At 34.6% G+C, this 27,002-nt stretch overlaps 2 protein-coding genes across 6 annotated transcripts in view; one reads left to right on the top strand and one right to left on the bottom strand.

Annotated features, from left to right (window-relative positions):
* Positions 1–775: 775 nt before the first annotated feature.
* Positions 776–24,581, top strand: LOC149905802 (receptor-type guanylate cyclase Gyc76C-like). Of its 5 annotated transcripts, none has more exons than XM_090105865.1 (25): positions 776–910; positions 1,305–1,488; positions 12,569–12,779; positions 13,000–13,197; positions 13,306–13,371; positions 13,648–13,888; positions 13,965–14,111; positions 14,192–14,388; positions 14,469–14,652; positions 14,766–14,926; positions 15,301–15,591; positions 15,806–15,925; positions 16,216–16,356; positions 16,545–16,616; positions 16,724–16,813; positions 16,905–16,980; positions 17,139–17,297; positions 18,075–18,264; positions 18,834–18,974; positions 20,637–20,859; positions 21,109–21,253; positions 21,539–21,741; positions 21,928–22,063; positions 23,232–23,382; positions 23,726–24,581. In XM_090105865.1, exons 3-25 carry the CDS (start codon positions 12,597–12,599, stop codon positions 24,228–24,230), a joined length of 4,020 nt encoding a protein of 1,339 aa, XP_089961991.1. In that variant the 5' UTR covers positions 776–910; positions 1,305–1,488; positions 12,569–12,596; the 3' UTR covers positions 24,231–24,581. The 5 variants fall into 5 exon arrangements, with proteins under 5 accessions (XP_089961991.1, XP_089961996.1, XP_089961994.1 ...); XM_090105870.1 differs by having other exon boundaries at positions 780–876; XM_090105868.1 differs by having other exon boundaries at positions 804–900.
* Positions 24,533–27,002, bottom strand: part of LOC149905801 (guanylate cyclase 32E) — a 34,776-nt gene continuing 32,306 nt past the window's right edge. Inside the window, exon 26 of the mRNA XM_090105871.1 lies at positions 24,533–26,555. Coding sequence (XP_089961997.1) covers positions 26,376–26,555 — 180 coding nt within the window. The 3' untranslated portion in view covers positions 24,533–26,375. The remainder of the gene's footprint in view (positions 26,556–27,002) is intronic.

Genomic DNA, 27,002 nt, shown 5'->3' with positions numbered 1-27,002 from the left:
ACATCTTTTAATTGTTCTCAAGCCAGAAACCTGCAAATAACAATAAAATCCATACTTAAATACCTTTTTTTTTCTCCTAACCTAAAGCAGTCATTATCAATGAAGTACTTCATTCCTACTCAAGTATCGATAATTGCACAACACTATGGAAGTTATATTTTGCATTTTTTCTAAAAACTCAGCTGATTATGATTTCATTTCAATGATTACGGTTAGATAAAACATAGATGATTAAGAAAATAAGGTAAATAAACTTATTTATAATACAATTAACAAAAAAATTGATCAAAACACTAACCTGTGAAATGACAAATTTCTATCTTCGTCCGATTTCACATTACTACGGCTTTTACAGCCGTAAGCAACACAAGCAATGTTATCTTTAGTCAATTGTCTTTTCATAAAATAACAAATTAAACTAAAACACTCGTTTTTCACTTCAAAAAAGATAAGTAAAATAACCAAGCGATGATCACCAGACTGGTGATCAAAACAAATTGTAATGGCTACATGTCATTTCAAACTGTCGAACTGACATATATCTGTCCTCTTTTTTCGCATGACATTTTGCCATAAGCTAAAAAGGCCAAACTAGTGCGTTATTGTTCAATTAATTGTTACTTCTCCAGGCTTGTTAATTGCTCCGAGACAATAATTGACAAAACTCGACAAAACTATATATTTCACCAAAATGTTACCATTGTTGGACACATGTTGGACATATAGCTATCCTATTTCGATACGACGGAAATCATACTTGCATGAGGAGTATGAAAGCATATTTTCTGTACCCCACAGCTGTACCCCTGGATACATCTTTTCAAGTTGAATGTGGATTTTAATAATTTTGTGTAGCCGAGTGATGCAGTTGTCGTTGTGAATAGTGTTCATTTTATTTTGGTTATAAACTGTAATAATTCACAAAATAACAATATCAGTTTTACCTTTCCGTGAAATATAAATATAAACTCAGCAATAGTTACTCAATTTAAGATAACTAAACGGCGCTTGTTGCCCTACGCTAGTTGTTATTTGATTCGTGTGCTAAATTGTGGTCCATAAATTAAATGTAATAGTTTAAGTCCGGAAGATAAATTCGAGTGCCTTTATTTTTAAATAATATCTTGGTCTTAGATACACCTATAATACTGTAATTTTTTCATCAATCGATGTAACAAACTTATATAAACAATTTGAGTCAGTTGAGCCTTTAATCCGGATTCGCATCCACATTTACTTATTGTCGTCGTTGTGTTGCTTTACGTTTTAACACATTCATTTTATCGTGTTGAGAGTATTTTTAGAATCGCCTACAGTATTGGAGCTTCAAGTCTTTGTAAACATAATATGATTGTGAATACTTGCGCTATTTTTCTTATGAACTTATAAATTGTCAAGTGATTCTAAAGTTTGTTTAATGTGATGAAAGTTAGTAATAAGTGTTCATATGAAGATAAAACGTTACGAAGGAGCTTTGTCATATTTATGGTAAGTGAATTTGCGTATTTACTATTTACCTATCTGTTTTATTTTATCATCATATTGTTTACAAAAGGTATTACATATGGACATGATTACTTTAGAGATCAATCATTTATTTAGAATTAAAAACACAAATGATGTTTAATAATTTGCTATTGTTATTTTAGTAGCTAAGAATATGTTTTAGAAAACTTATTAGCATTAGTATTATAATTCAAAATCTATAGATTCACTCATTTGATTGGTGTTATTAAATTTTGTACAAACAAAGGCTGCTTGCTGTCATTCGACTATCACTCTAGATATAGTCATTAATAAAATGTTTCTGCATTCATCTAAAGTTTTTATCTGTTAAGAATTTAAAATCCATATCCAAGAGAAATAGGAAAATTTGATGTAATATACAGTTTTGTATTAATTATTTCTATATTATGGATGGCTATTATTATGTTATTCATTGTGTATGATATGATTGAATTACCCGCCTTAAATTTTAATATATATTTTATAATCTTTATAGAGAATTTCTTAGTCTCTACTTTTATAAAATTGCATATTATTACTATATTTGTAGTTTTTTTAGATGGAGTTAATTTGATGATTCAAAATAAGCACATCATACGCCACAAAGGTTATATTATCAGACGGTACTTATAAGTCAAATACTACTAACTCTCTAATATCAATACTTCTTATAAGACTATAGTTATAGTGTTAAACCTATATAAGTAATAAAAATAAATCATCATTTGTATTTCTAAGTGGAAAACTCGAGATGGCTCAACTAATTTGTGCATTTGTAGAAGTAGAGTAATGAGATTTGATAATAAACATCTGTTTTTTATTAAGACATTCTGCATTTATATTTAAACATGGCTTTTCTTTTTGCATCATAAGAGACAATATGATTACACCATAACTTTTCAGAAATTTGAACACCAAAGATGTCTTCGAAAATAAAGGCTATTTAAAGTTGATGTTTTAAATTAAATATTTTTGGCACCAACTTAAAATTTCTTAATATGTGTGTGTATGTATTATCTTACAAGTGCAATGTATGATACATAAAGACATTTTAAGTTTGAAAAATCAGATGTTTTGCGCGAAGTGACAGTAGTACCCACCTCAACGCTTCGCTTATGAGGCGTGCAATTAATTTAATTTATTATCTTCTTAAGTGTAAAATTTTACTATACTTTTACACAGGCACTTTTTGATATGAACTTTGTGATACTTCAATATTTACATTATACATACAGCAACCTACTTTTTAGAGTTTGTGGTCTATCTATTAATAAGTCCAGTGTATAACATAACAATACTAGTTTTCTTAACAAAACCATTCACTTGGGGATCTTGTGTTTTATATACATATTCCTATTTTGAATTTTGGTTAGTTATCACCAGCAGCTTTAGTGAGGGTAGCTACTAGATATTGTGTTTTTTCTTTTAAATGAAGCTTCTCCAATATAATTGCTTGTAAACATCAACTCCTGTTCTTTTTAATAATTTCAATAACCTGATTTACTCAGCTATAACATTTTTATTTACCATCTTATTTTTTTTTATATCTTCGTAAGAGGACTTGCAAATTTTAAAAGTAGAATGACAACCTACTGCCACCTGAAAAGTCTAAAAATAACTATATTTGAATAATTTACTTCTGTTCAGGTTGTTTTAGTGACAGAAAGATTACCACTTATCAACTTAGTACAATAAAAGTATAAAGGAGATAAAATACCTAATAAAAAGCAAGCAATGACAACCCTTAAATCCTCTTGTTACAATATGCTCAAGATAAGATACTTATGTTAGGGTCTGTCACATATTATTTTGGTTTAAATATCATATCTGCTTTTATCCTTCTTGCCCACACCTTTTTTTTACGTGAGGAAATTCATCATTAATACGGGCTGCTTCGGGGGCAGCAGCACGGTTATGTCAGACTCCTACTGATTAAAACCTCACGGTGGCCTACTTCCGCGCAAGTAAAGAGGGGATCCCGGGATCTCCGGTGGGAACGCTCACGGTACCCCTCGCCCGCCTGCCATTGGCAATCCACATGCATGTAGTCGCGACTACCCTACGCGCATGCCTATTGCCTACCCCTACAACAGACTGCAATTGGCTGCAACTTTAGTGTATTAATAATACACACATAGGTAAACAAAATTTCAGCTAGCTTGAACATGGATTCTAAAGCATTACAATAATTATAGGTACTAAAACTTTCTTCATAAATCATACCTAAGAAATATCAGTATACTAATACATATAGTTATATTATTTATGCAGAACTATATATTATACTTTTATATGTATTTTTTCAGAAAGCTGAAGAGGATGTTAATGGTTTGTTTGAAATTTGAATGAAATATTTTAAATTGCAAAATTATTTCGTATTAGATACTTTGTTTATCCTTTTCTTGACAAAGTTATTATCATGCTTCAACCAATAGGAGTGGAACATGAATCATTTATATCTATAAAAAATTAACCAGACTATAATATTATATCAATGTAGAATGTAATTTTCTTAAAGTAGTTGCTATGGTATATGGATGTTTTATAGAAATCCCAAAACAATTGTTTGTTATCTTTTCTATTTGTTAGCTCATTAACCATCCATTTTTTGACCCCTGGTTAACTGGACTTAATTTGTTGCAAATGACCTCCAGTATAACCCCTTTGAAGGATCACGTCGAATTTCTAGTCACCCTGTATATTGCAAACATGAGAAAATAAAATATGTACATATTCCTCTTAAAAGCTGCCAAAGTTGCGTGGGTCATCTAGGCCATTGTTATCGCAATGTGTCACGATTTAGTAAACTACCTACATTATATCTTTGTTGCCTTGCTTTCCGTATTCATACTTTGCCCTAACTTTTATAATATCTCCGTCTAGTGCCGGCGTCCGACACTAGTTTTCAGTAAGAGCAGCGATTGCCGTAATCGGCATATGTCAACGGGCGCAAAAATGCGTGAAAATACTTACGATTGCTTGATTGAATAATGTGAACTTTGCATAAATGTAAAAAACTGAAGTCATTAAAGTCCAATTACTAGCAAAAATTTTAAAGGGGTCATATTATTCGCTTAATCTATATATTATTATATTATTAATATTATAAATGCGAAAGTAACTCTGTCTGTCTGTCTGTTACTCAATCACGCCTAAACTACTGAACCAATTTGCATGAAATTTGGTATGGAGATATTTTGATACCCGAGAAAGGACATAGGCTACCTTTTATTGTGAAATATGTACCACGAGCGAAGCCGGGGCGGACCTCTAGTCTTTAAATAAAATTGCAAATTTTATGAATTAGCTTTCCACCCGCAGCTTCGCCTGCAGCTGCGTAGTGCGTAATCAAAGGAAATTCTCATGAATCTCATGGGAATGAGATGTTTCACAGCGGTGAAAACAATGATATTATATATAGAAACAAACATAAAATATCATTGGGTGAAAAGTAATACATATATCTTATAGACTACAAGTCCGCATAGGAAAAAAATATGGGTCAAATGAACCACCAAGGCACATATCTAGAACGATAGAAGAGCAAAAAATAATAAGATTCATCACTATGCCGTCACTTGTAAGCTGTCCAACTGAGTGCAGATGAGAATTGAAAAGTACAGGTAGACTCAGTAAATTTTGGTCATATATTTTTGTACGGCATTCTTAACCATCGATAGATCCATTAAAAATAATAAGAAACCGCTCAGTGCCGTACAAAAATGGTGGTCCACCAAGTCGGAATTTTAATTTAATTTCCGAGAGTTACCGGGGGTAAATTTGGTCATTTGACCATGTACGGCATCTGTGTCATACTATTGCTATCATAAAATTGTTCCATTGTGAAAGGAAGAAACAAACACACTTTCGCATTTATAATAAATATCAGAATCGAAGGAACAAGGGATGTAGGAAACGAACGGAAGCTTTTGAGGAAGATCGTCTGAAAAAGAACAAATCTTGCTAAAAGACGCGATGAACTGAATGATAGCTATCTATGGCTATACACTACAATTCTCTAGAAGCCACAATACGTACATAAGCGCTCATGTATCCTTGACATGACAGGAAATAAATAAAAAAGGACACCGAAGCCAAAATCGGCTAGGAAGACATCATCATTGGTATGGATAATAGTAGAGAATCGGCTCTTCTTTGGATGTTTTTGAAAGGACCCGGCTTTAAGTCCACATACAATGATTAATCATTAATCTATTATAATTTTTTTACCTACCTATATAAGATGGATTATGAATTATGATGCCATATGGACAAATACTAAGAAATAAGAATTATCTTACGTTGCGTTGTAGGTTAGGATATTAATTTATGGTACCATAGTCCATAACTAAAATAAAGGACTTCGCTAGATATTTATCGTAAATGTATTATCTTAATCGTAGTCTGACAATAGTGTTAGTATGTCGGGGTGGCCTGGGTGGTCGATTTTTATTATCTTGTATGGTGGGTGTGGTCGGGAGTGCCAGGCCAAACATCGGCTCGCCGAGATCGATATTATCACGAGCTAAGTATTCCACTTAGAAGCTCCATCAAATACCAAAATTTGCAAGGATTTACTTGTATCCCTCAATACTCAACATAATATTATATCAACTTGAGCTTTGTCTTTAATTCACTTATTTTATAACGTTATATTGATGATATATATTTACTTTTATGATAATACGGATCGGTGCTTTTACGTCGTATTTATGGGAGAAATATTTTTTAGTCTGGTCTAAGTGATCATGCCAGGTTCGTGTCACATGGTTAGGTATATCACTGAAAACGCCCACCACTATACGTACAAAAGGAGTTTTATGCTAGTATCAAATCTGTTTTATTTTCGAACTAGCAGCTTACGTTTTTGATCTCGTCGTTATTGGTACCGACTGTAAAAGATAGACTATATATTGACGAATAGTCATCATCTGTCTACAAACCAGTAGCCGAATCCGTTTAGTATAATGTACTGCGAACAAAATTCACTCTATTAAATCCATTTACAAAAACAAAATTATGCGTTTCGCTCTGACTAGTGCGAAGAGAGAATTTCAAATTAAGCTTCGACAATTGGTTGAACAGTGATATGCTCATAGAAAAAATATGTTCAAATTTGCACAAATTTTATAATTCATAAATATCAAACGTAAATCAATCATGGAGTCATTTGATACCTACACTTCAAATGGTTCGATGAGTAGGGTAATTGCCTTATAATGGCTGCATATTTTACACATTTTTTGTAATTATTTTCAGTATACATATATATGTATTGAGATTGATCGTTGTTAATTTTCATTTTCACGGTTATTAATTTAGATTTCCATCAGTTTAATGTGAAAATTATCTTTATAGTATTGTATATTTTTAATTTAAACACACAAAATTACATGAAACTTAAAAAAAATGTAAATTTTTATAAAAACAAACCGCCTTACAAAAGTTATCAAGTAAAGTGAAGTGGAAATTAGTGCTTATTACACGTTTTACAAATGTAGCATCGACTTCAACTTGCCTTAACTTTATTTCATAATTGTTTGAAGACGGTTTTTAAGGATGCGAACCTCAAGAAAAAAAAACCATCGCTTATACTTATAGGGTCACTTTGCTGTCAAAGGGTGAAATTTAAATGAATTTCGAGGATTGCCCGAAGGCTTTTGCCAAACTAAGATAAACCAGCCCTACCGCGAAGAGATTGTGTTTCGGGATTTGACATATCTAACTTGACCTACTTTAAAACTTTTATGATTTAGTAGGTACTGATAGTTCTGGATCCAGTGAGAATTCCATTTATTAAAAAAAAATCCAACATGCCCAGGCGCCTCAGGAGAAAGCAATAAGTAGTGTTATTTAACTGTTGATTATTTCTCCTTTGAAAAACGATAGACCTTATTTAATTCTTGGAACCAAAACAATATTGCGCAAGTTTCAAGGAACCCAAGTTGATTTTAAATATCGTGTTCCACTTACTCATGTACCTAAATTTTATAACTACAAATGTTTGTGTGCATGTGTTCAAATATGTTGACGTATGAAGTGTAAACATAATAAATTAAACATATTATTATTATAAAATTATGTAGTTCATGCGTGTCTACTAACATAAAATACTTATTTCTAAGCAGTGTGACCGCTGAATCAGCTTACTTATGTATTTGGTGTTCTATTAATAGCTTTGTAAATATGTAACCAAAGTCGAGGTTACAATGCGGATATATAAATATATAAATGTGTGTGTCACGAACATTATTCATTTTACATAATATGATTTAATATTTTTGATTCGTCGATGACCCTGCAATTAAGTAAAGTAATTCATTTAGAAAAATCACATTGTTTTATACGAATTTCAATATCATCTTTCCGGAAATGGGTTTGTTGGCTGAAAAATAAATATTTTTGATTCTACGAATATAATCTTTACCTTTTTATTAATGTCTAAAAATAGCTTGAGAGCGTTATCTCTGACGTTATCTCAAGGCGAGATGGGTGTAGCTGTCGTTTGTGGCAGACTGTCCCCTCTGCAAGTACACTTTGACTACCCTTTGTGCGTAAACGCAACATAAAATTCATATAAAAATAGCGTTAGTTAATTAGTATAGGTATAGGTAGGTACATTTCCGCTGCGTTACTACTCTATAAAATGTTATTTACTGGAAACGCAGTAAGACTCATCTTGCCAAAATAACGTCATGTCAATTGGCTTAATCGGTCGCCGGCTGTGAGGCAATTACTTAGTTGACAGCAGGGAAGTAATTCCTACATTTGAGGGCGGAAAGCGAACTGCAGGAAGACTTCCCTTCCATAAAACTACAAAAATTTACCTCAACATTTGAACTTTTATGTTCACTAAATGAAATCAAATATAATTACCTATTTAACGTGCATTCTTTTAAAATACATAACTAATGACATGGTTTTGCTTACTGAGCATTATCAAACTCAAACAATGCGAAAATTTATGCTGCGTAATGTAGGTACACGTTCTATAAAAATACGTATATTTTATATATTTTTTTATTTTAACTAGCCGAATGTCCCGGCTTCGCACGGGACCGGGAATAAAAAGATAGCCTAAGTCGCGCCTGAATAGTGTAACTGCAGCTTTCATATTGAAGAATTAAGAATTTTCATGTTTGTACATATCGGTACTTCCGAAGATATTTAAAAAATACATAAAAGTTAAAAATTTTAAGACTGTATTGCTTCAAAGTTAAATTTAACACCATCTCGTCACAGTAACAAATATTTTAAAACTTTATTTTCTGTTTCCCATCACTAGCCCGTCTGTCAAAAAGAGTAAGCTATCATGTACTGATGTACAGGGTAGGTATATACTATATAAGTACTTATTATGTACATATATTATTTATTACGATATTTATTCACATCTTATCAAAATTATTGACGCACTAAAGACATCGCGTATTGAGTAAAAAAAATATTTTGTTTATAATATCCATATAACTATATTATATTCAACTTACGAGTATTTGTCAATATTTAAACTAGATACATATTAGGTATTTAATTTATGGTATTAACTTCACCTAACAAGCAATACTTTGATTTAGGGATGTAACGATACCGATACCGATACCGATATATCGGCCGATATATCGGCAAGCCGATATATCGGTATCGCCGATAATAAATCAACCGATACCGATATTTTTTTATTAAATTCTTTCTTTTCTTTTATGTTTTTGCATTGTATTCATTCATATTGTTTTATTTCTGTTTCTGTAATAGTGTTAAGGAAGAGCGGAACCTCCTGACACAAGCATTTTATTTGCTTACTAGGAGTGTTCCAATCACAAATTTGTTTATGTAAAGGAAAGAAATAAATAATTTTGAATTTTTTTAATTTTTAACGTGATAACGTTTTTAAAATCGTTTTAGTCGGGTGACATGTTCATAAACTTGTGTCACACCAAAACCTCACGAGCGCGATCGCAGGTATAACGAGAGAGAGACGGACCTATCTCCCGTTTCATCTCGAGCGCTGCCACTGCATTATGTTATCACGTAAACATCTCGATCGTAAACCTAGTTTACAAACAACCAATTTTTTTGATATCAAATAATTCAAAAATCCGCGCCCAATGAACGATGCGGAAGGCCGCCCGCGCGTGCGCACTTTGTTTTCTGAAAAAACTCTACCAATACTGCCGTCCTTTAACTAAAAAGCCGTTAACCCTCAAATGGTCAATTTTCAGTTTTAAATGTAGGGTGATAGAGTTCAGAATTCTCTATCTTTCTGTCTAAGAATCATTAATAGTTATAAATATATGAAAATATTGTAAGCCGTTAAGTAACACAATTTTCAGCGATTCCATAACTTGAAAGCGTCTAACCAACACTACTTCGCTAAATTTCCTTTAAAGTACCTTAACCGCCAGATTTAATAATTATTTTTTAGCTTTTTACTTGACTTAAAGTACGTTATCAGATTATACTTGACTATAGGGACGCAAAAGGACTATAACTGCTTTATGATATGCTTTCATATAACAATTCCAATGGAAATCCTTACCTTATTTGCAGTTACTCGCCCTTAACGCTTTTTTAGTTAAGTAATTTTATTTAGGAAAAATTCTAATAACACTTTTTTGCTTAGCTACAAAGCAGCTAACCCTCATTTTTTAGCTAAAAGGCAGTTATCCGATTCTGGTGATGCATCAGTTTTGGGGATGAGAGTGATGATGAAATAATGTCGCTCCCAAGCAGAGTACCGATTGTTTTTGATTTTCTTTTACAAGACGTATTGTTTCTGATCAGGTTTACTAAGTTTTAAACAATCTAGCAGCTAAATTACGGAAAATATAACAAGTCAAAGTTACAAAAATTTGGTAGGTAATGGTTACGACAGTGCGAACTTTCAATCGTACTTCTCTGTTTAGACTCTGATTTGTCTCTGTAACCGAGAAAGAGAAGAAAGACAGTCTGTACTATTTATTTTTTAAAACTATTTATTAATTATGTAATTTACCCCTTGGGTGGAATTAGTAATCGACTGTCAAGCAATGTACTAGAGATGGTGATACAAAAATTGTTAGGAGTACACTACCTTTGACCCGCTGACGGGGAGTCCATTTTGCAACTATTGCTATTTTTTCTTATCTTTATATGTATTAGATTATTAAAATTTGTATTTTTTACATTGTAGCAAATAAAAAGTTTTCTACCTCCTGCTATTTTCCACATATTCTGGTATATTATATTTTCTGAATGTGGATGAAAGAGTCTTCTAATCATTTGATAAGCGGTTCTACATTATTTATTTAGAGCATCCCACATGTAAGAGCTTGAAGCCCTATTGAAACCAGGGTGTATTTTTTCAAAAACCTTGTGCACAAGTCTTAATTTTTTTTTCAGGAAACGATTTATGTTTACATTGTTTGTGGTTCTTTATGTACTCACATATCCGTGACTCGTATGATGGCTTCGCAGAAGAATATTTATAAAATAACGTTAAAATTGCAATTCTAAATGAATATACGGTTCCAAAAAAGAAAAGCGAGAAGATTTATCTCAATGTTAACCCCTTAATGAGCCACTGTAATGAAATAAACGTGAACATGACGAGAAATAAAGGTTAATTTTATCAAAAACTTAAAAGAGTCATTTAGTAAAAGAGTTTAAAATACTTGTTACTCACAATAAGACGCTAAAACCATTAATTTAGATAGTGTTTAAATCCTTAATACTTAAACCTAAAAGCTTTTGATCCTTTTCCTTTCCATTGGTTGACCTAGAGGATGTAATTCCCGAGAGCAAAGCCTCAGACAGCAGCAAATTTTTAACATTAGTAAGATTAAAATTTAGTACAACTATATAGAATCATAGTACAAAAGCATCCAAAAGCCCTTAAACGCTGATTATAAAGTTTTTGAAATTTAAATTAAAACGAAAGTCATAGCTTAAAAGTAGTTATAGTAGCTTAACGACGTTTTAGGTAAGCATTTTATTACTAAATAAAAAAAAATCACAAAATGAAAATAAAAATACTAAATTACTTACTTAGCTAAAAAGTCGCTATGGTATGTGAACGGCCGTCTTGTCCAGTAAATAGTTTAAATTTTCAGATTATATGCTGAACTAAACGAGAAAAAGTGAATTTAAAAATAAATTATAACAGTTTCTGGGTAAAAACTAATATTTATATATAATATAATTAAATTTCGATCGATGTATCTCACAATAATTATTGTAAGTGTCATAATTTTTAAGAAATAACGATTTACGTGTTTTTTGCCATTTACTCGAAACTCACTTCGTGGGCTCAACCGCTTTCTAGTTAAAGGACGGCAGAATAGTAAACTTTTATTAGGTACTGATTGTATGTGTATTACTTAAAGTTTAACTGACTTCGTAAAATAATAATACCTACTAAAATAAATGGTTTTGTTGTTTTTTGATTTGGCTTTTTTATTTAAAAGAATACGATTAACAGTTGTCTCTGTTAAATGTTGGTAACTTTTTATGCATAATTCACTATTTATTTTTCTACCAAGCCATCGATATCGGTATCGGTATCGGTATCGCCGATACATTACTACAAATATCGGTATCGGTATCGTATCGGCAAAATCATGTATCGTTACATCCCTACTTTGATTAATTATTTTTTTTAAGTTCACTTATTTCTATATAATTCGGTCTTAACCCTTAGAATGCCTCATTAGGTAAAAGGAAGAGTTATGGATAAAAGTCAGTCATCTCATATTTTTACAAGTATGTATACCTAGCAATGAAGCTATAAGTGTATAGGTCAGCCGTTACTCGTATTACTAGAAAGCGTTCGGAGCAGTTTTCTTCCAGAACGCTGCGCGCTGCGCGCTACAAGTTATTAAATCTCAGAAGTCGAAACTCGTTGAATGACATATTATTTCTATTTATGTGCAATCGCAAAAAATCTAAACTTGAGCATCGATTGTATATATTCTTTCATATAGTTGTCGGTATCATGTATCTGAAATTCATAAGTATTACAAAATTTTGATAAGTTTAATTTTTAGCTGCCTAACAGTTTGTAACTAATATTTGACGCATCCAGGTGGTAGCGCCACGGTGAAGGCGACGGCATGTGGCGCGGCGCGCGGGTCCTTGTACTCGCGGCGCTGGGCCTCTTGGCCGCGTCTTCGGTCGATGCACTCGTTCCCAAGAAGTACAGCATCACTATCGGTTACCTTCCTTCGATCACGGGTGAACTCAGTTCGAGACAGGGGCTCGCCATTTCCGGGGCTCTGTCTATGGCCCTCGACGAGGTAAATACTATTCACTATAATTATCTGTAAATTATTTCTATTTCCATCGTAGGGTGTGAAATTATAAACTGATGGTCTACACATTAATATTATAGTTATTATAAGTAAGACAATTAGACAATTGTTTATGTCACATGCTCTCAGTTATATTTAATGTTAATATTTAATGTTTCTATTTACACTTATTCTGGCTCAAATGGAACATATTGTTTATCCTCAGCTCAACAATGATACGAGGTTACTGCCAGATGTTCACTTATCGATGGTGTGGAACGACACTAGGTGCGAAACGGTGACGGCGACGAGGGTCCTAACAGATATGAGTTGTTCAGGAGTCGTCGCATTCTTTGGGCCCGAAGGACGCTGCCATACAGAAGCTATAATAGCGCAGTCTAGAAACTTGCCGATGATCTCATATGTTAGTCTATTTTTCGTTTTAATTAATTCCAAGATTTACAGATACTTAGTCCTATTTACAAAGAAATAGTTCAGTGTACTATATTCATTTTTTTTTTTCATCTTTCAGAAATGTTCCGATTACCAAACTTCGACATTGCCAAATTTTGCGAGATTAGAGCCACCCGACGCGCAGGTATGATGGAGTAACTTATTCACGGTTCATAAATTAATGGAGTAGATAAATAATTCTTACATACGTACTAATGTGTCTTTCGAACATTATTTTGTGTACCTTCAAAGTAATTTTTAATTTCACCCATTAGGATAAAGGTATAAAGGTGGTATATTTTTTTTTCTATGCAAAAGAAGTCAGGGAGATAAAAGATGCGTGAAGTGCTAATAACATTGATAGTGTTATATGACAAGCGCAGAGATGCCAACCGTTTACGTAAGTCGCAACATTTTGCAGGCCACAAAGTCGGTTATATCGTTGCTGCGGTACTACAGGTGGAACAAGTTCTCCATAGTGTACGAAGAGTTATGGGTGACCGTAGCTCTCACACTGGAGAATCACGCCAAAAAGAACAACATGACCGTGAACCATCAGCGCCCAGTCATCAACGGCTTTAAGTGCTGCGAAGAGAAGATGACCTGCTGCGCTCCCGGCTTCTGGTATCAGTTCATACAAGATACTAAAAATAGAACAAGAAGTAAGTTTTATATAAATAATGACCAGATTTTCGCGTATAAAGTGTATGTCTGATAATAAAGCTTAATTTTTTCCAGTATATGTGTTCCTCGGATCGCCATCGGGCCTAATAGACATGATGACGGCTATGGAATCATTACAGCTGTTCGTAAACGGAGAATATATGGTTATATTCGTAGACATGATGACTTACACGACCAGGGATTCATTGAAATATTTAATAAGTAAGTCTATATTTTATACTCAACACTTTCAAACTTTATAAACATTACAAAATTATAATTAAACTATTTCTAATTAACAGAAACAGAAGAACGAGCAGGCGAACTGTCGTGTCCAAATACTCCGGAGTTTAGAAAAAGGGCACAATCTTTACTTGTCGTAGCATCTTCAGAGCCAGACAGAAGTTATGAAGATTTTACTAGTAGAGTTCAAGTGTACAATTCGAGGAAACCATTTGAGTTTCCACTGCCGACCTTATTTGAAAATAAATTTTTAAAGGTATTTATTTAGCAACAAAATTATATAATGACTTAAGTTAAAACTTATATTCATTAAATATGTTGATTTCATTGTTTTAGTACGTGTCTATATACGCTGCGTATCTCTACGATTCTGTGAAGCTCTATGCAACAGCACTGCATAAAGTAATTGAAGAGGAGACTAGATACAAGAATGAATCGCTCTCCTATGAGAAGTTGATGACCATTGCCACTAATGGGACACGTATTGTCTCCAAGATGATACAAATTACACCGTTTAAAAGTAAGTTTACAAAAGAAACTATGGAGTAATCAACGGCACATGTACTAGTTTCGAAATATTTATAAAAAAATGACGTAATATTATTGGTTTTGAACATAAAATGCGTATTTCAGGTGTATCCGGTATGTCAATACGTTTGGATGAGCGCGCCGATTCCGAAGGTAACTTTTCCGTGTTAGCGTTCAAGCCGACCAACTTGACCGACAATGTGGTCAATTGCTCCCATAGCATGGTACCTGTCGGCCATTTTCAACAGTCCACCAAAGAGTTTCCGGTGCGTATTTATTTGCTTAATTATAATTATTCTGGTCTAGAAATAAGTAGGTATTCAGGTGGTTTAATTAAAAATGATAAGTCGGTAATTATTTTAAGTCTATGTTGGAAAAACATTCCTACATGCATTTCTGCCATTAAAACCAACTTTAAAATTACGTAAAATATTTAGGGCAAGTAAATTAAATATTAACAATAACTAGACGAAATTATTTTATTGTTAGCTTATAATATTATTATAATGAAACTAAATTATCTGTTAAAACAGTGTCACAACTTGCACCAATTGTGTGGTCGCGATACAGCGTTGTTTATGAGCTGTCGCTATTAATTATCGTGTATCAATTGTTATAACTATTAATTACTCTGATACAGGATTACAAATTAAATCCGCGGCTGCAAATCGACTGGCCGGATAGCGTGAAACCTGAAGACGAACCGTCTTGCGGGTTTTTGAATGAAAAATGTCCCAAAGATGATTCACAAATCACGTCGCTGGTTGTTGCGGGCACATTAGCTGTTACTCTGTTCTGTGCTCTTGTAGTCACTATAAGCATTTATCGCAAATGGAAGATTGAGCAGGAAATAGAAGGGTTGTTATGGAAAATTGATCCCCAAGAAATTTATGGGTATTTAAGTAGCGGTTTCGTTTGGTCGCCCAGTAAGGTAAATATCGCATCTAGTACATTATCTGATAATAGTAAATGACTCAAAAGATTTACAAATAAACAAGTTATGTTTCATTTCATAGAACAATACATGCTAAGTTCAAAGTGGAGGTTAACATATTTTGGTCTGTTTGAACGACTAATAAACAATATGTTGTGAAGCTATTTTTGAACCAAGGTTCTTTTATACGAATTGTCACATTATTTTTCAGTTAAGTCTGGCGAGTGGCATATCTTGCGAGAGTAAATGTTGTACACAAATATTTACGTCTACAGCGCAGTATAAAGGCAACGTGGTTAGAATAAAGGAGCTTAAGTTTTCTAAGAAGAAAGTAAGATAAAGTTATTTAATTTTATGTTTAGTGTTTTTATCTATCCTTATGATTGTAAATATTTTCTTTTTTTATTCGTATACTTTGATATCGATACTGCACTTGCGTGGTAATCGGATAAAAGTAGTTGTGTTTATCCAATTTTTTGTAGCTGTTTTTGCGAGAAAAAGTTACAAACATTGATAATGTATTTATTACTATTTCACTACCTCTACCTCTTCCATACACTCTTGAAAATAAGTAATACTATTTTCACAATAGGATATTTTAAGTATTTTGGCTATTTTCAGGATATATCTCGAGAGGTGATGAAAGAGATGCGTTTATTGCGCGATCTACGGCACGATAATCTCAACTCGTTTATTGGTGCCGTCGTGGAACCGCTGCGGGTGTTGCTCATCACTGACTATTGTGCTAAGGGGAGCTTGTATGTAAGTAGCGTAGAAGTTGTTGATAAAATATATAAGTATCCCATATAAAAATAAATATATAGCAAACAAAAAAAAAAGACCTTAAATGTTGGTTTTTTGCTTTATAAAATAAAATTATTCAATAACAGTGTGTGGCTTTGTTTTATTCATTCAAAATAACAGAAAGTAATTTGTATTGTCTTTTTCAGGATATAATAGAAAATGAAGATATAAAGTTAGATAATATGTTCATATCGTCATTGGTGCATGATCTCATTAAGGTAAGGTTTGTTATATGAAAGAGGGCAATATGCAAGTTTCTAATTACATATATGTATAAAATTTGTTACTATATTGTGGCATAAAAATATAATTTGTAATTTTTCAGGGTATGATTTTCATACACACTTCACCATTGATCTTTCATGGAAATCTCAAATCTTCGAATTGTGTAGTAACATCGAGATGGATGCTGCAGGTATATTTATTGAAACACTTGTAGATCACATTATTACAATGTTTATTTTTCGTTTATGATTGTATTGTTAATTTTTTACTACTACTTATAGGTCACTGATTTTGGTCTACACGAATTGAGATATAGTGCGGAAAATGACTTCATAGGGGAACACCAATATTACAGAGGTAAAAATAAACTGAAATTCGAAAATCTAGTAATCAATTAGTCTTATTAAAAAATATTTATAGACTTCAAAATGCAAATATTGACATAGATTCATAATTTAATTGAAAATTATCTTTGTTATCTTCATATTAAAATGTCTTACAACTCTTTTTTTCAGGGTTGTTATGGAAGTCTCCGGAACTATTGCGTGAACTAGATTATCCAAATGCCCAAGTCGGGGGGACACAGAAAGGCGACGTTTATGCCTTTGGAATTATTTTGTATGAAATAATCGCCCGTCGCGGTCCGTTTGGCCTGACTTCTTTAGAACCCAAAGGTTAGATTTTATTTGTATGTTATGTGTTTTTGTATTTGTTTTAAGATAAAAAGTGAGGAGCGTGCGCAGTGCGAGGAAATTGTAGTGTAACCATTCATTTTATTGAGTAAAGTTTATTTTATTTATTACGTACACACTACCCAGCTAGCTAATAAAATCATTATTTTTTATTGCAATTTAATTTCTATTCAATATTTTTTTGGGTTTATAAAAAATATTTACTGTTTTTAATAGCCGTGCTAAATAAGACAAGCAGGCGATTAAATGAGGTAACTAAATATTTAAGAGTTACCTGGAGCAAAAAAATACGTTACACCAGTAACGGTGGGTTATTCGCACTGCACAGACGAAACATCCTTTTTTTTCCACAAAAAAAAAAAACATGCGATGCGGCATCAGTGCAGCGCCGGTAAGGCGAACGCTCGACAACAAGACGGCAACGTTGCAGCGCGTTTGGTGTGAAAGAAAAGGTCAATTTTGACGACTGTCATACGTCAAAATTGTCAAACGCGTAAGCCGTCAGTTGAATTTAGTAATCCATGGACCAAGCCATGGACTAATAAACTTAAGCACCTCCATAAGAAGAGACTAGTGCAAAACGACTGGTGAAACAGTAGCATCTCTACGATAGATGTCACTATCAAATAGTTGTTTCCTTATCAGAGCGTCCATCATCGTCCAATAAATGTTTCTTTCTTTCTTTCTTTCTTTCATCTTATCTATATTGTCCGTCATTATTAAAGAAGGTCATAACATAAAGACGCACGAACATTGCAGAGATAGTGGAGCGCGTGAAGCGCGGGCGGCTGGAGGGCGAGGAGGCGTTCCGGCCGGACACGCAGGCGCTGGAGGGCCGCGCGGACGAGTTCGTGCTGGCCGCCATGCGCGACTGCTGGCACGAGGAGCCCGCGCTGCGCCCCGACTTCCCCACGCTGCGCACACGACTCAAGAAGATGAAGTCCGGCAAGTGAGTGTGCATTATTCATTACTAGCTTTCCGCCCGCGGCTTCGCCCGCTTTGTCTAAAACATAATAAATTATATACTAAAATCTTCCTCTTGAATCACTCTATCTATTAAAAAAAACCGCATCAAAATCCGTTGCGTATTTTTAAAAATTTAAGCATACATAGGGACATAGGGACAGAGAAAGCGACTTTGTTTTATACTATGTAGTGATTATTATTTCATTCTTCCGTGAAATACTTCCGCATGGGAAGATTCCAGGTTCCAGGCTTAATGTTATCTATCAGTAATTTCATTATCAATATTACAAAAAACAGTGACGTAATATGTAGGATAATCAGGCAGTTCTTGAATATTATTATATTGGTGTATTTGGTTAACCTTTGGCAAAAATAGAATCTTAATTGGTTAGGACATATTTATGTATCTATACAATATTCATAGATGGCCCAATAATACCCACTTATTTGCAACAGTATAAAATACATTTCTTTCATGAGTCCTCACGGTCATACACGGGACTTTGTTTCTTAACGAGTGTAGTTGAAGTTTTATCAAATAATGTTTTATAGATCGAGAAACATTATGGACCAAATGATGGATATGATGGAGAAGTACGCTAATAATTTAGAAGAACTAGTCAATGAGAGAACGAGGCTATTAATAGAAGAGAAACAGAAGACGGAAGATTTACTGCACAGAATGCTGCCAAAGTAAGTTTGTTTATTTATCTTTTATATGTTAAATTTTCTTACATTTTCCAGAATTTCAAGCACTGCATTAAATGTTACCAGAAATGCTTGTACCACACTTATGTGCTTTAATAAATGTTTGTTCGATATGTGTAACAGAAACCTCGTGTCCCGCCTAACAATACGATGCGGCGTGATCCCTAAATGCCTTGCAGAATCCTGTTGTGATTAAATCTATATGTTATTTACTAAATGTTATGCCTTCTAATAAATGTTGTATTGAAAAAAAAAAAATGGAGTTCCAAGATTGATATCTTACAAAACTACCATAGAATGTATGTAACTGTAAGAAGTCATTCCTATTGTTTGTAAACATCAAACACTTTATGAGCTTTTTGTGGGAACATGCATGTACGTACACCGTAAAATAATTGCTAGATGTAAGGCTATATTGTAAAAATACTAATTATTATTTGTTTGTATATCTCGGTGTAATGAATGTCGACGGAAGACGCAAATACAACAAGCCACATCGCACATGGCCGCACTTTCGTGCGCACTGGTTTACATTTGGTCCATAGTTTTAATAGTGTAATGCCAAATCATTGAAGGGAAAATTTCACGACTACTTCAATGAAATATACATTCTATGAGTCATATAGAAAGTATAAATCGATTATTGAACTATATTTTCGATCTAATCATTGACATTTCCATAAAAACCATATTAATACATGTACATAAAAACTTATGTATAGATACATACTCAACTTCCTATAAATATCACAATTTTAAATTTATTAAAGTGCATTCGATGTTTCGATGGAATATTTATTGTAACCTTTGTAGTTCGCATTAAAAGCTCCATAGTAGTGGACTTGATGTAAAGCAGTGGTACATGCTACACGTTTTGATTGTGAAAACGAAAAAAACATTGTTCTTGTATTTACTTTGTTGTACTTGTGTTCTTTTCCAGATGTGGGGGTTGATCCATTATAGAAATGTCGTGAAAATGTCTTGAGGTAATTAACTCTCTACTGGTGATTGTAGTTAATACGGTTTGACTTGTGCTGTAGGTGGTAAATCTTAGCGATGTTTTGGCTCAATTTCCTTATTAACACAGTAGAGGTAGCTTGCTTGGGGATTGTGACGGTCTTGCGTAGAGCACAATGGTCGGTGTTGGCGTTTCCTCAGCTTTTTCTCGATAACGTCGCCTTAACGTCTAGTGTAAGCGAACGGTAACTAATTTCTCTATTGATTCTTGTTTTTGACACAAGTTTTTCTTATTGCATGAATTTTATCATTTCTTTTTCATTGATCTAGTTTGTATTTTTAATGTACACATTTAAAAGGTACATCGTCGTTTGTATGGTAAGTGTTGCAAATAGAGCCTATTTGTAGATTGGCATTTTAATATTCTATCTAGAAAAGTAGATAGTGTTATGTTTGGTTATTCTAGAAATATTTTTATAAGTTCGTTGTTAATAATAATAACACACTGAATAAATTTATTTTGCATCTCCATAATTAATTGTCCTTTTTTATACTTGTAAAATAAGTATAGGCACACTGATCCACTGGAAAAATGTGAGCAGGATCCTACAAAAATGTATTCGTAGAGGGTGTTTTATCTTAAAAAGTATACTATGGTTACTATATAATTGACGTCAAAAATTGTTACAGGTCAGTTGCCCGGCGGCTCACGACCGGCGAGGGTGTCGAACCGGAGTCCTTTGACTCGGTGACTATTTACTTTAGTGACATAGTGGGCTTCACCGCAATGTCAGCCGAGAGCACCCCACTGCAAGTTGTCAACTTTCTCAACGATTTATACACTGTGTTTGATAGGATCATTAGAGGCTATGATGTGTACAAAGTGGAGACTATCGGAGATGCTTACATGGTGGTAAGTAATTTTTTTAAACCTGTTTGAATTGAATGAGTTCTTTTAAAAATAATTTTCATTATAAATTAAGACAAACTCATTAAAAACTCATGATAATTTTATGTCCTTTTTTTAGTGCCGTTGATTTTAAGTAAACAATCTTATTTTGCCCAGCACAAATATCCTTCTCAGTTTTACAATATGGCTTATAAAAGTGTAATTAAAGATTATTTGATCTAGTGTTCATTAAAAATTATCTCTACATTTTAGGTATCCGGTCTTCCAATAAGGAATAATGATAGACATGTTGGTGAAATTGCGTCTATGGCACTAGAATTATTGAACGCCGTTAAAAGTCACAAAATATCGCACAGACCAAACGAAATACTAAAATTACGAATAGGTATACATACAGGTAAGCAAATTGTTTCAACTTGTGATATTGGTAATATGTCTATGAGGCTTTTATTTGTGTAATGATAATGACACCAAATGAAAATGCATGTTCAGTACAAATCTTACGATGTGCATTTGTAAAATATCAGTTTAAATTTCACAAATCACAATGACAAAATGCAGTTTACCTAACAAAAAAATCTTTCTTTGATCCTAAAATTTAATTTTTTCGTTGAAAGTTGTGTCAGTATAAAAAAAAGAACATCAATATTGATAAGATTTTAATACTAAAAATGTACAACAGGCGCAGTGGTAGCCGGCGTGGTGGGACTCACAATGCCGCGGTACTGCTTATTCGGTGATACTGTGAACACAGCGTCACGTATGGAGTCGAACGGTGAACCCCTGCGCATACACATCTCACCGTCGTGCAAACAGGCGCTCGATAAACTCGGCGGGTACATCGTGGAGCCACGCGGTTCTATACCCATTAAAGGAAAAGGCGTGGTACGTTCTTGTTGCATATGTCTTGTGCTAGTATTATATACGGTATAGTGTACGGTACGGTAAGTCAAACGGTGAGCCGCTGCGCATAGAAAATACGAGTACTTATATAAAGCAAATATTTATGCCATATAATAAGGATACTGTTTATTATATTCTATGGTAGAATGATGTTTTATGTCTTTGCAGTTGCAAACATATTGGCTTGTGGGTGCGACTGAAAAGGCAATTCAGAAGAGATTAGTGGAAGGAGAGGAGCGTCCTCTGTTCTGTCGACCGCGACGAAGTCCTCGCTTGACTGACTCCAGACACCCTTCTATATCGGGTAAGTTCATTATTACGTTATGCATTTAAGTTGTGAAAATATATTAATGAATATTTTGTGTTTTTTTCTAAAATTCGAAATTTAATTTTTAATCCTATGTTTTCTACTTCATTTGCCAATACTGCTGAATTAATCTAAACAAGCTGCTAATTTCGTTATAAATGTTTGTCTTCAAAATAAACAATTTCTGCTTAATTTCTTGTGAGCATTGGTTTGTTTAAAACATAAGTTTAAATGCATCCAATTTCAGTTACATGTTATGTATTTTTTTTAAAGACATGTAACTAAATATAATTTGGAAAATCCAAAAGTGCACGCCTCATAATTTTTTTTTAATAATTATTTATTAATTATTATTTTTGTTTATTTAATAACAATTAAACCACATCGAATAAGACCCTGAAAAATGAAAGGGTTCTATTCCTGAGCATACTCAAGCGTAAGAGAAAAAAAAGACTCGATTAGTAAAGTATTTCGGTCGCTATCGTGTTAACAAGAAAATCCTCCGCACATACAGACACACGGACGTCCAAGAAAGAACTTTTTTAAACTGTTTTTTAACTAGTTTAAATAACAAAAATGACATCAAAAATATCATGAATGTTAAAAATAGTGTTTTTTCTTAATATGTGTGTGTATATTATCCTACAAGTGCAACGTATGATACATAAAGACATTTTAAGTTTGAAAAATCAGATGTTTTGCGCGAAGTGACAGTAGTACCCACCTCAACGCTTCGCTAATGAGGCGTGCAAAATCAAAACCTCAATTGTCACTGAACCGAGAACTAGTATAGTAATTATTATTGATGTTAGTTTTCTAACTATTTATTAATTGATATCGGTCACTTATGTAATTGTATCAACACTCCATCTTTTATGAGGTTTTGCATTATTTCATGAATGTGTAAATCTAATATGCATGCGTGCTTGCGTGCATCTATTTGTATGTGTACACGTGTACGCGCGACCTGCATACTTTTACGCACGTGCCCTTTCATATATGTGAGTGCACGTGCGTCTGTGTGCGTTCGTACGTGCGTATGTGTGCGTTCGTACGTGCGTATGTGTGCGTTCGTACGTGCGTATGTGTGCGTTCGTACGTGCTTATTGGCACTCACGTACACGTGTGTGTGTGTGTAACTAACTCGTGCGGTGCGGTGCGGCAGAGCTGCGCAACGAGGCGGGGCGCGGCGGCGTGCGGCAGCGCCTGCACAGCGGCGCGTCGCTGCCGGCGCACCCCGCGCTGCCCGCTCTGCCCGCGCCCAACGCGCCGCCCGGCCGCGCTCGCTTCGATAGGGACTCGTCCATACGGAACAGGTGATTTGATTTCGATTCTTATTGATAACGCATGAGTTAAGTTTGATGTAAAGAATATGATGTAGGTTTCAGTATATGCTCCGCTTTTATTACTTTATGTGGTATGGAGTTGATGGTTCACGTGTATTTTACTGATAGTGTTCTTTATTTGCAAATAGATGAGACTATTTTATAATAGTTTTTTTGAACAGTTATATGTAGGCCTAATTTATCAGTGGAATATATTAATTATAGCCTTGCCCGAGTACAGAACTTTTTCTTATTATGACTATGAAACTAAGAACTTTAGAGCGATGATATTCCGTTGTCATCATTTTGACATTCTTATTGTATACAATTTCAGAAATGCCCTGAGCTCGATCGCGTCGTCGACAGCGTGCGACGCGGACGTGTGCGGGTCTAGCGAGAAGGCGCTGCGCGCGGCGCGGTCGCTGGACGCGCTGGTGCGGCGCGAGGCGCCCGACCGCCTGCGCCGGCTCCACACCACGCGCTCGCTCGACGCCGACGTCGCCATCGCCACCATCTGCGGCGGCGCGCTGTTCAACGGCGCCGCCGTCACGGGCGACGAGCCGCCGCGCGCCGACGAGGACCGCCCGCTGCTGCGCAAGGCGAGCCTCACCAACCGCGTCGAGCGCCCGCGCCGCAAGCTCGCCGACTCGGCCTACATCGAGAACTACAAGAAGTGGCGCTCGCTCGAGAACGTGGCGGACGCGAAGAGCGAGCGCGGCAAGATGCCCCGCTTCGCGATCCGCTCGTGGCTGCTCGGCATCTTCAGCGGCGGCACGCGCAGCAGCAACTCGTCGCTGCGCCGCGCGCCGCCGCTGCTCGACCGCGAGTCGGCCGTCTGATGCGTCTCCCGGCTCCCCTCATTGACGTAAGCTACGTTTCGTCGACTGTTCTCACGAGTCTATTGCGTACGGATTGATGGCTCGAGCCGACCGGCCCGATTCGCTAACGAAACGAGTACCTATTTAAACTGTTAAGTGTCAAATTATGCTCTTTGGCTGTTATTTTTATGAATTGTTTAAATCTAAGGTTTTTGTATATCGATGTCGCCTCCTATTTTACGCGCTCCTTTAAATGTATATTAGACATATATGTATATGAAACGCTGTTGTAAATAATATGTGTAAGTAAAACGATGTTACCGTGAATTGTGAAATAAGAGTTTAATGTTATTAAATAATTTCTATTGAAAAGGTCTCTTAATAATACTGACATAGATCACATCTACACTATTGGTTGTTGCTACAGCATTTTTGACACAGAGACAGGTGTCTTAATTTTAGCCATCTTGGCTTATTAGTGATTATTTTTTAATACAAATACCATGTATTTTTACGAAGTAATAAAATTATGACACTCGTCTCCGTAATTGAACATGGCCAAAATGAGAATGAGAAAACATTTTCTAGATTTTACAATTTCTTGGACACCACAAGTAAAACATAATTAGAAATATGAGAGTGACTTTCCAATGGATAACATTTAAACAATTGCATGTAGACAAATAGATATTTTATCAAACAAAACTACGATATTAATGAGGTCTTTTACATACGTAATGTCCCGTAAGAAGGACTTTACATATAATTAATAATCGTCATTGTCATTGTCGTTATCATGAGATAAGTTGGTGTCCAGTGAAGTAAAAGCAGTAAAAACATGTATTTCACATAAATGCGCAAACTTAAACTTATTGTACAGTACAGCAATTCGAAGCATACATTTACATTCTAACTTAAAATTATCTTAAGTTAAATTATAAGTACAAACTTAATTCGAACATTCATAATGAGGCAAACCAAATTATTTTTGGTTTCATATTACACTAATAGGGCTTTGAAAAGTTTCTAGTTGCCAAATTACATAAAATTTAAAGTATTTTTATCAAATTCACATTAACATTAAAAATTATGATGAATATAGTTTAAGTAGTTATTTGTTTGGAACTAAGCTGCTGGTTTTTACAAGTAGGATAAAGAACACATCTTAAGTGATGCTGATTTAGCAACTTTTTTAATTGAGAAAATAGCGATTAATTAAAACTAATACAATAAAATCACAATTACATAACACGACATATAGATTTAAGTACAGATTCTAATCATTTCTAGAACGTAATAACAGTTAAATTTAAGCTACAATTTCTTCTTTAAATCATGTCATGTTCCATAGCAGTTTTAATTAACAGTTACAATTTAGCTACACTTTTTCGAATTATATGTTGTTTCTAAGTAATTTTTGCCATATTCGCAACTATATTTCACAATATCGGTTGAATTTTAGTTACACTCATAATTCTTCAAATGAGTGTGTTCTAAATTTAGATAGATTCCAAAATAGAACCTAATGAGAGCAACATTTTATTTTAGCATCAATCTTAGTAAAGAGTGTGTTCCAACAATTTTTTACCAAACGCATCATAAAAACAAAATTAGCTACAATTTCTTCTGTCATGTTCCATAAGTGTCAATTGAACTAATGCCGGCTACTCACGTACCTGCCGCAGGGCCGATATTGGTAGAATCTCGTTTCTACCAATATCGGCTCGGTCGGCGGTCGGAGCAATTTCAGTTGTTCTCTAAATTGCTTGCCTATACACATCACAATTAAGGAGCCAATTAAGGGTCCAATTCCCATATTGCCCCTGCTGCAAGTACGTGAGTAGCCGGTCTAAGGCATTGAGGTATTATTACTAGAGAGGGCACCACGAACAAAATCCGCGGCAGCGCGGGCCGGCTAGTGAGTCATAAACTTTGTAGATATTCTGCCCTTTATTACTTATAAATTAAAACCAATCAATGTAACAAATAAATATTGTTGTTTATCTTATTAAAAAAATATGAATAAACTTATCAATTAAAACTAAGTAATGTAACAAAAAAAATGAGTTTGAGACGATTGACTCCAACTAGTGTTACAAATAGAGTAGTAGCGATGTCCTCTCTAGTACGTAGTACATGTAACTCAATGGTCTAAGGGCTCACACACTACTGGTCTATGAGTAGTGGTTCAGCAGCGGGGTCGTGGAGCCCGTTAACAAGTACCCGCACGTCGCAGTCGCGGGTCTGTTCTATCGCGGGACAGGACACGCTTGCGTACTCTTGGCGGAGACTTGGCGCTTCTAGCTGCTGTACACGCGGTGTTGATACGCGGTTCTCGCCGATTACCTGTAGAACGAAGGACTAATTTTAGTTATAAGTGTAGTGTTTGAGTAAAGTATAGGTACTATATCCCCGGATGTCTCGGGTTCGCGGGTAGTGGGTAGCACAGTCACGCAGCAGCCCCGGGCGTGAGCGTACGTGTGTTTACCCTAGTTACTGGCGACGTAACGAGCCATTCCCATCCCCTGCGTGTACGAGTGTGAACTCGTATCTACAATAAGTATACTCATTATCGATAGAAAGTAATACTGTACGTCTGAAACGCTTTATCAAATACTGAACTGATATTTTATATAAAATTTGGAATAGAGATAGACGTAATATTGGAGAACGATGTACGATAGTTTTTGTCATGAATTGCTGAATTTACAATATTATCCTTGTAACATGGTAGCATCAAATAGAAGCAATGCTTAGGCAATGCTATTTATTTATTTGGGATTTTTAACATAA

Source organism: Colias eurytheme, chromosome 9 (assembly GCF_061535395.1).
Source record: "Colias eurytheme isolate Ceu_HAF_F1 chromosome 9, ilColEury1 Martin Lab GWU primary, whole genome shotgun sequence".
NCBI lineage: Eukaryota > Metazoa > Arthropoda > Insecta > Lepidoptera > Pieridae > Colias > Colias eurytheme.
The sequence above is the reverse complement of the archived record's forward strand: the minus strand, read 5'-3'. Positions and strand labels throughout refer to the sequence as shown.

What these genes read in the sequence shown, in the direction of transcription:
- LOC149905802 (XM_090105865.1), top strand. Translation starts at nt 12,597, where the DNA reads ATGTGGCGCGGCGCGCGGGTCCTTGTACTCGCGGCGCTGGGCCTCTTG. An exon ending in GGAACACCAATATTACAGAG is followed by an intron (nt 16,981 to 17,138) that starts GTAAAAATAAAC and finishes TCTTTTTTTCAG; the next exon opens with GGTTGTTATGGAAGTCTCCG. An exon ending in GACTCGTCCATACGGAACAG is followed by an intron (nt 23,383 to 23,725) that starts GTGATTTGATTT and finishes ATACAATTTCAG; the next exon opens with AAATGCCCTGAGCTCGATCG.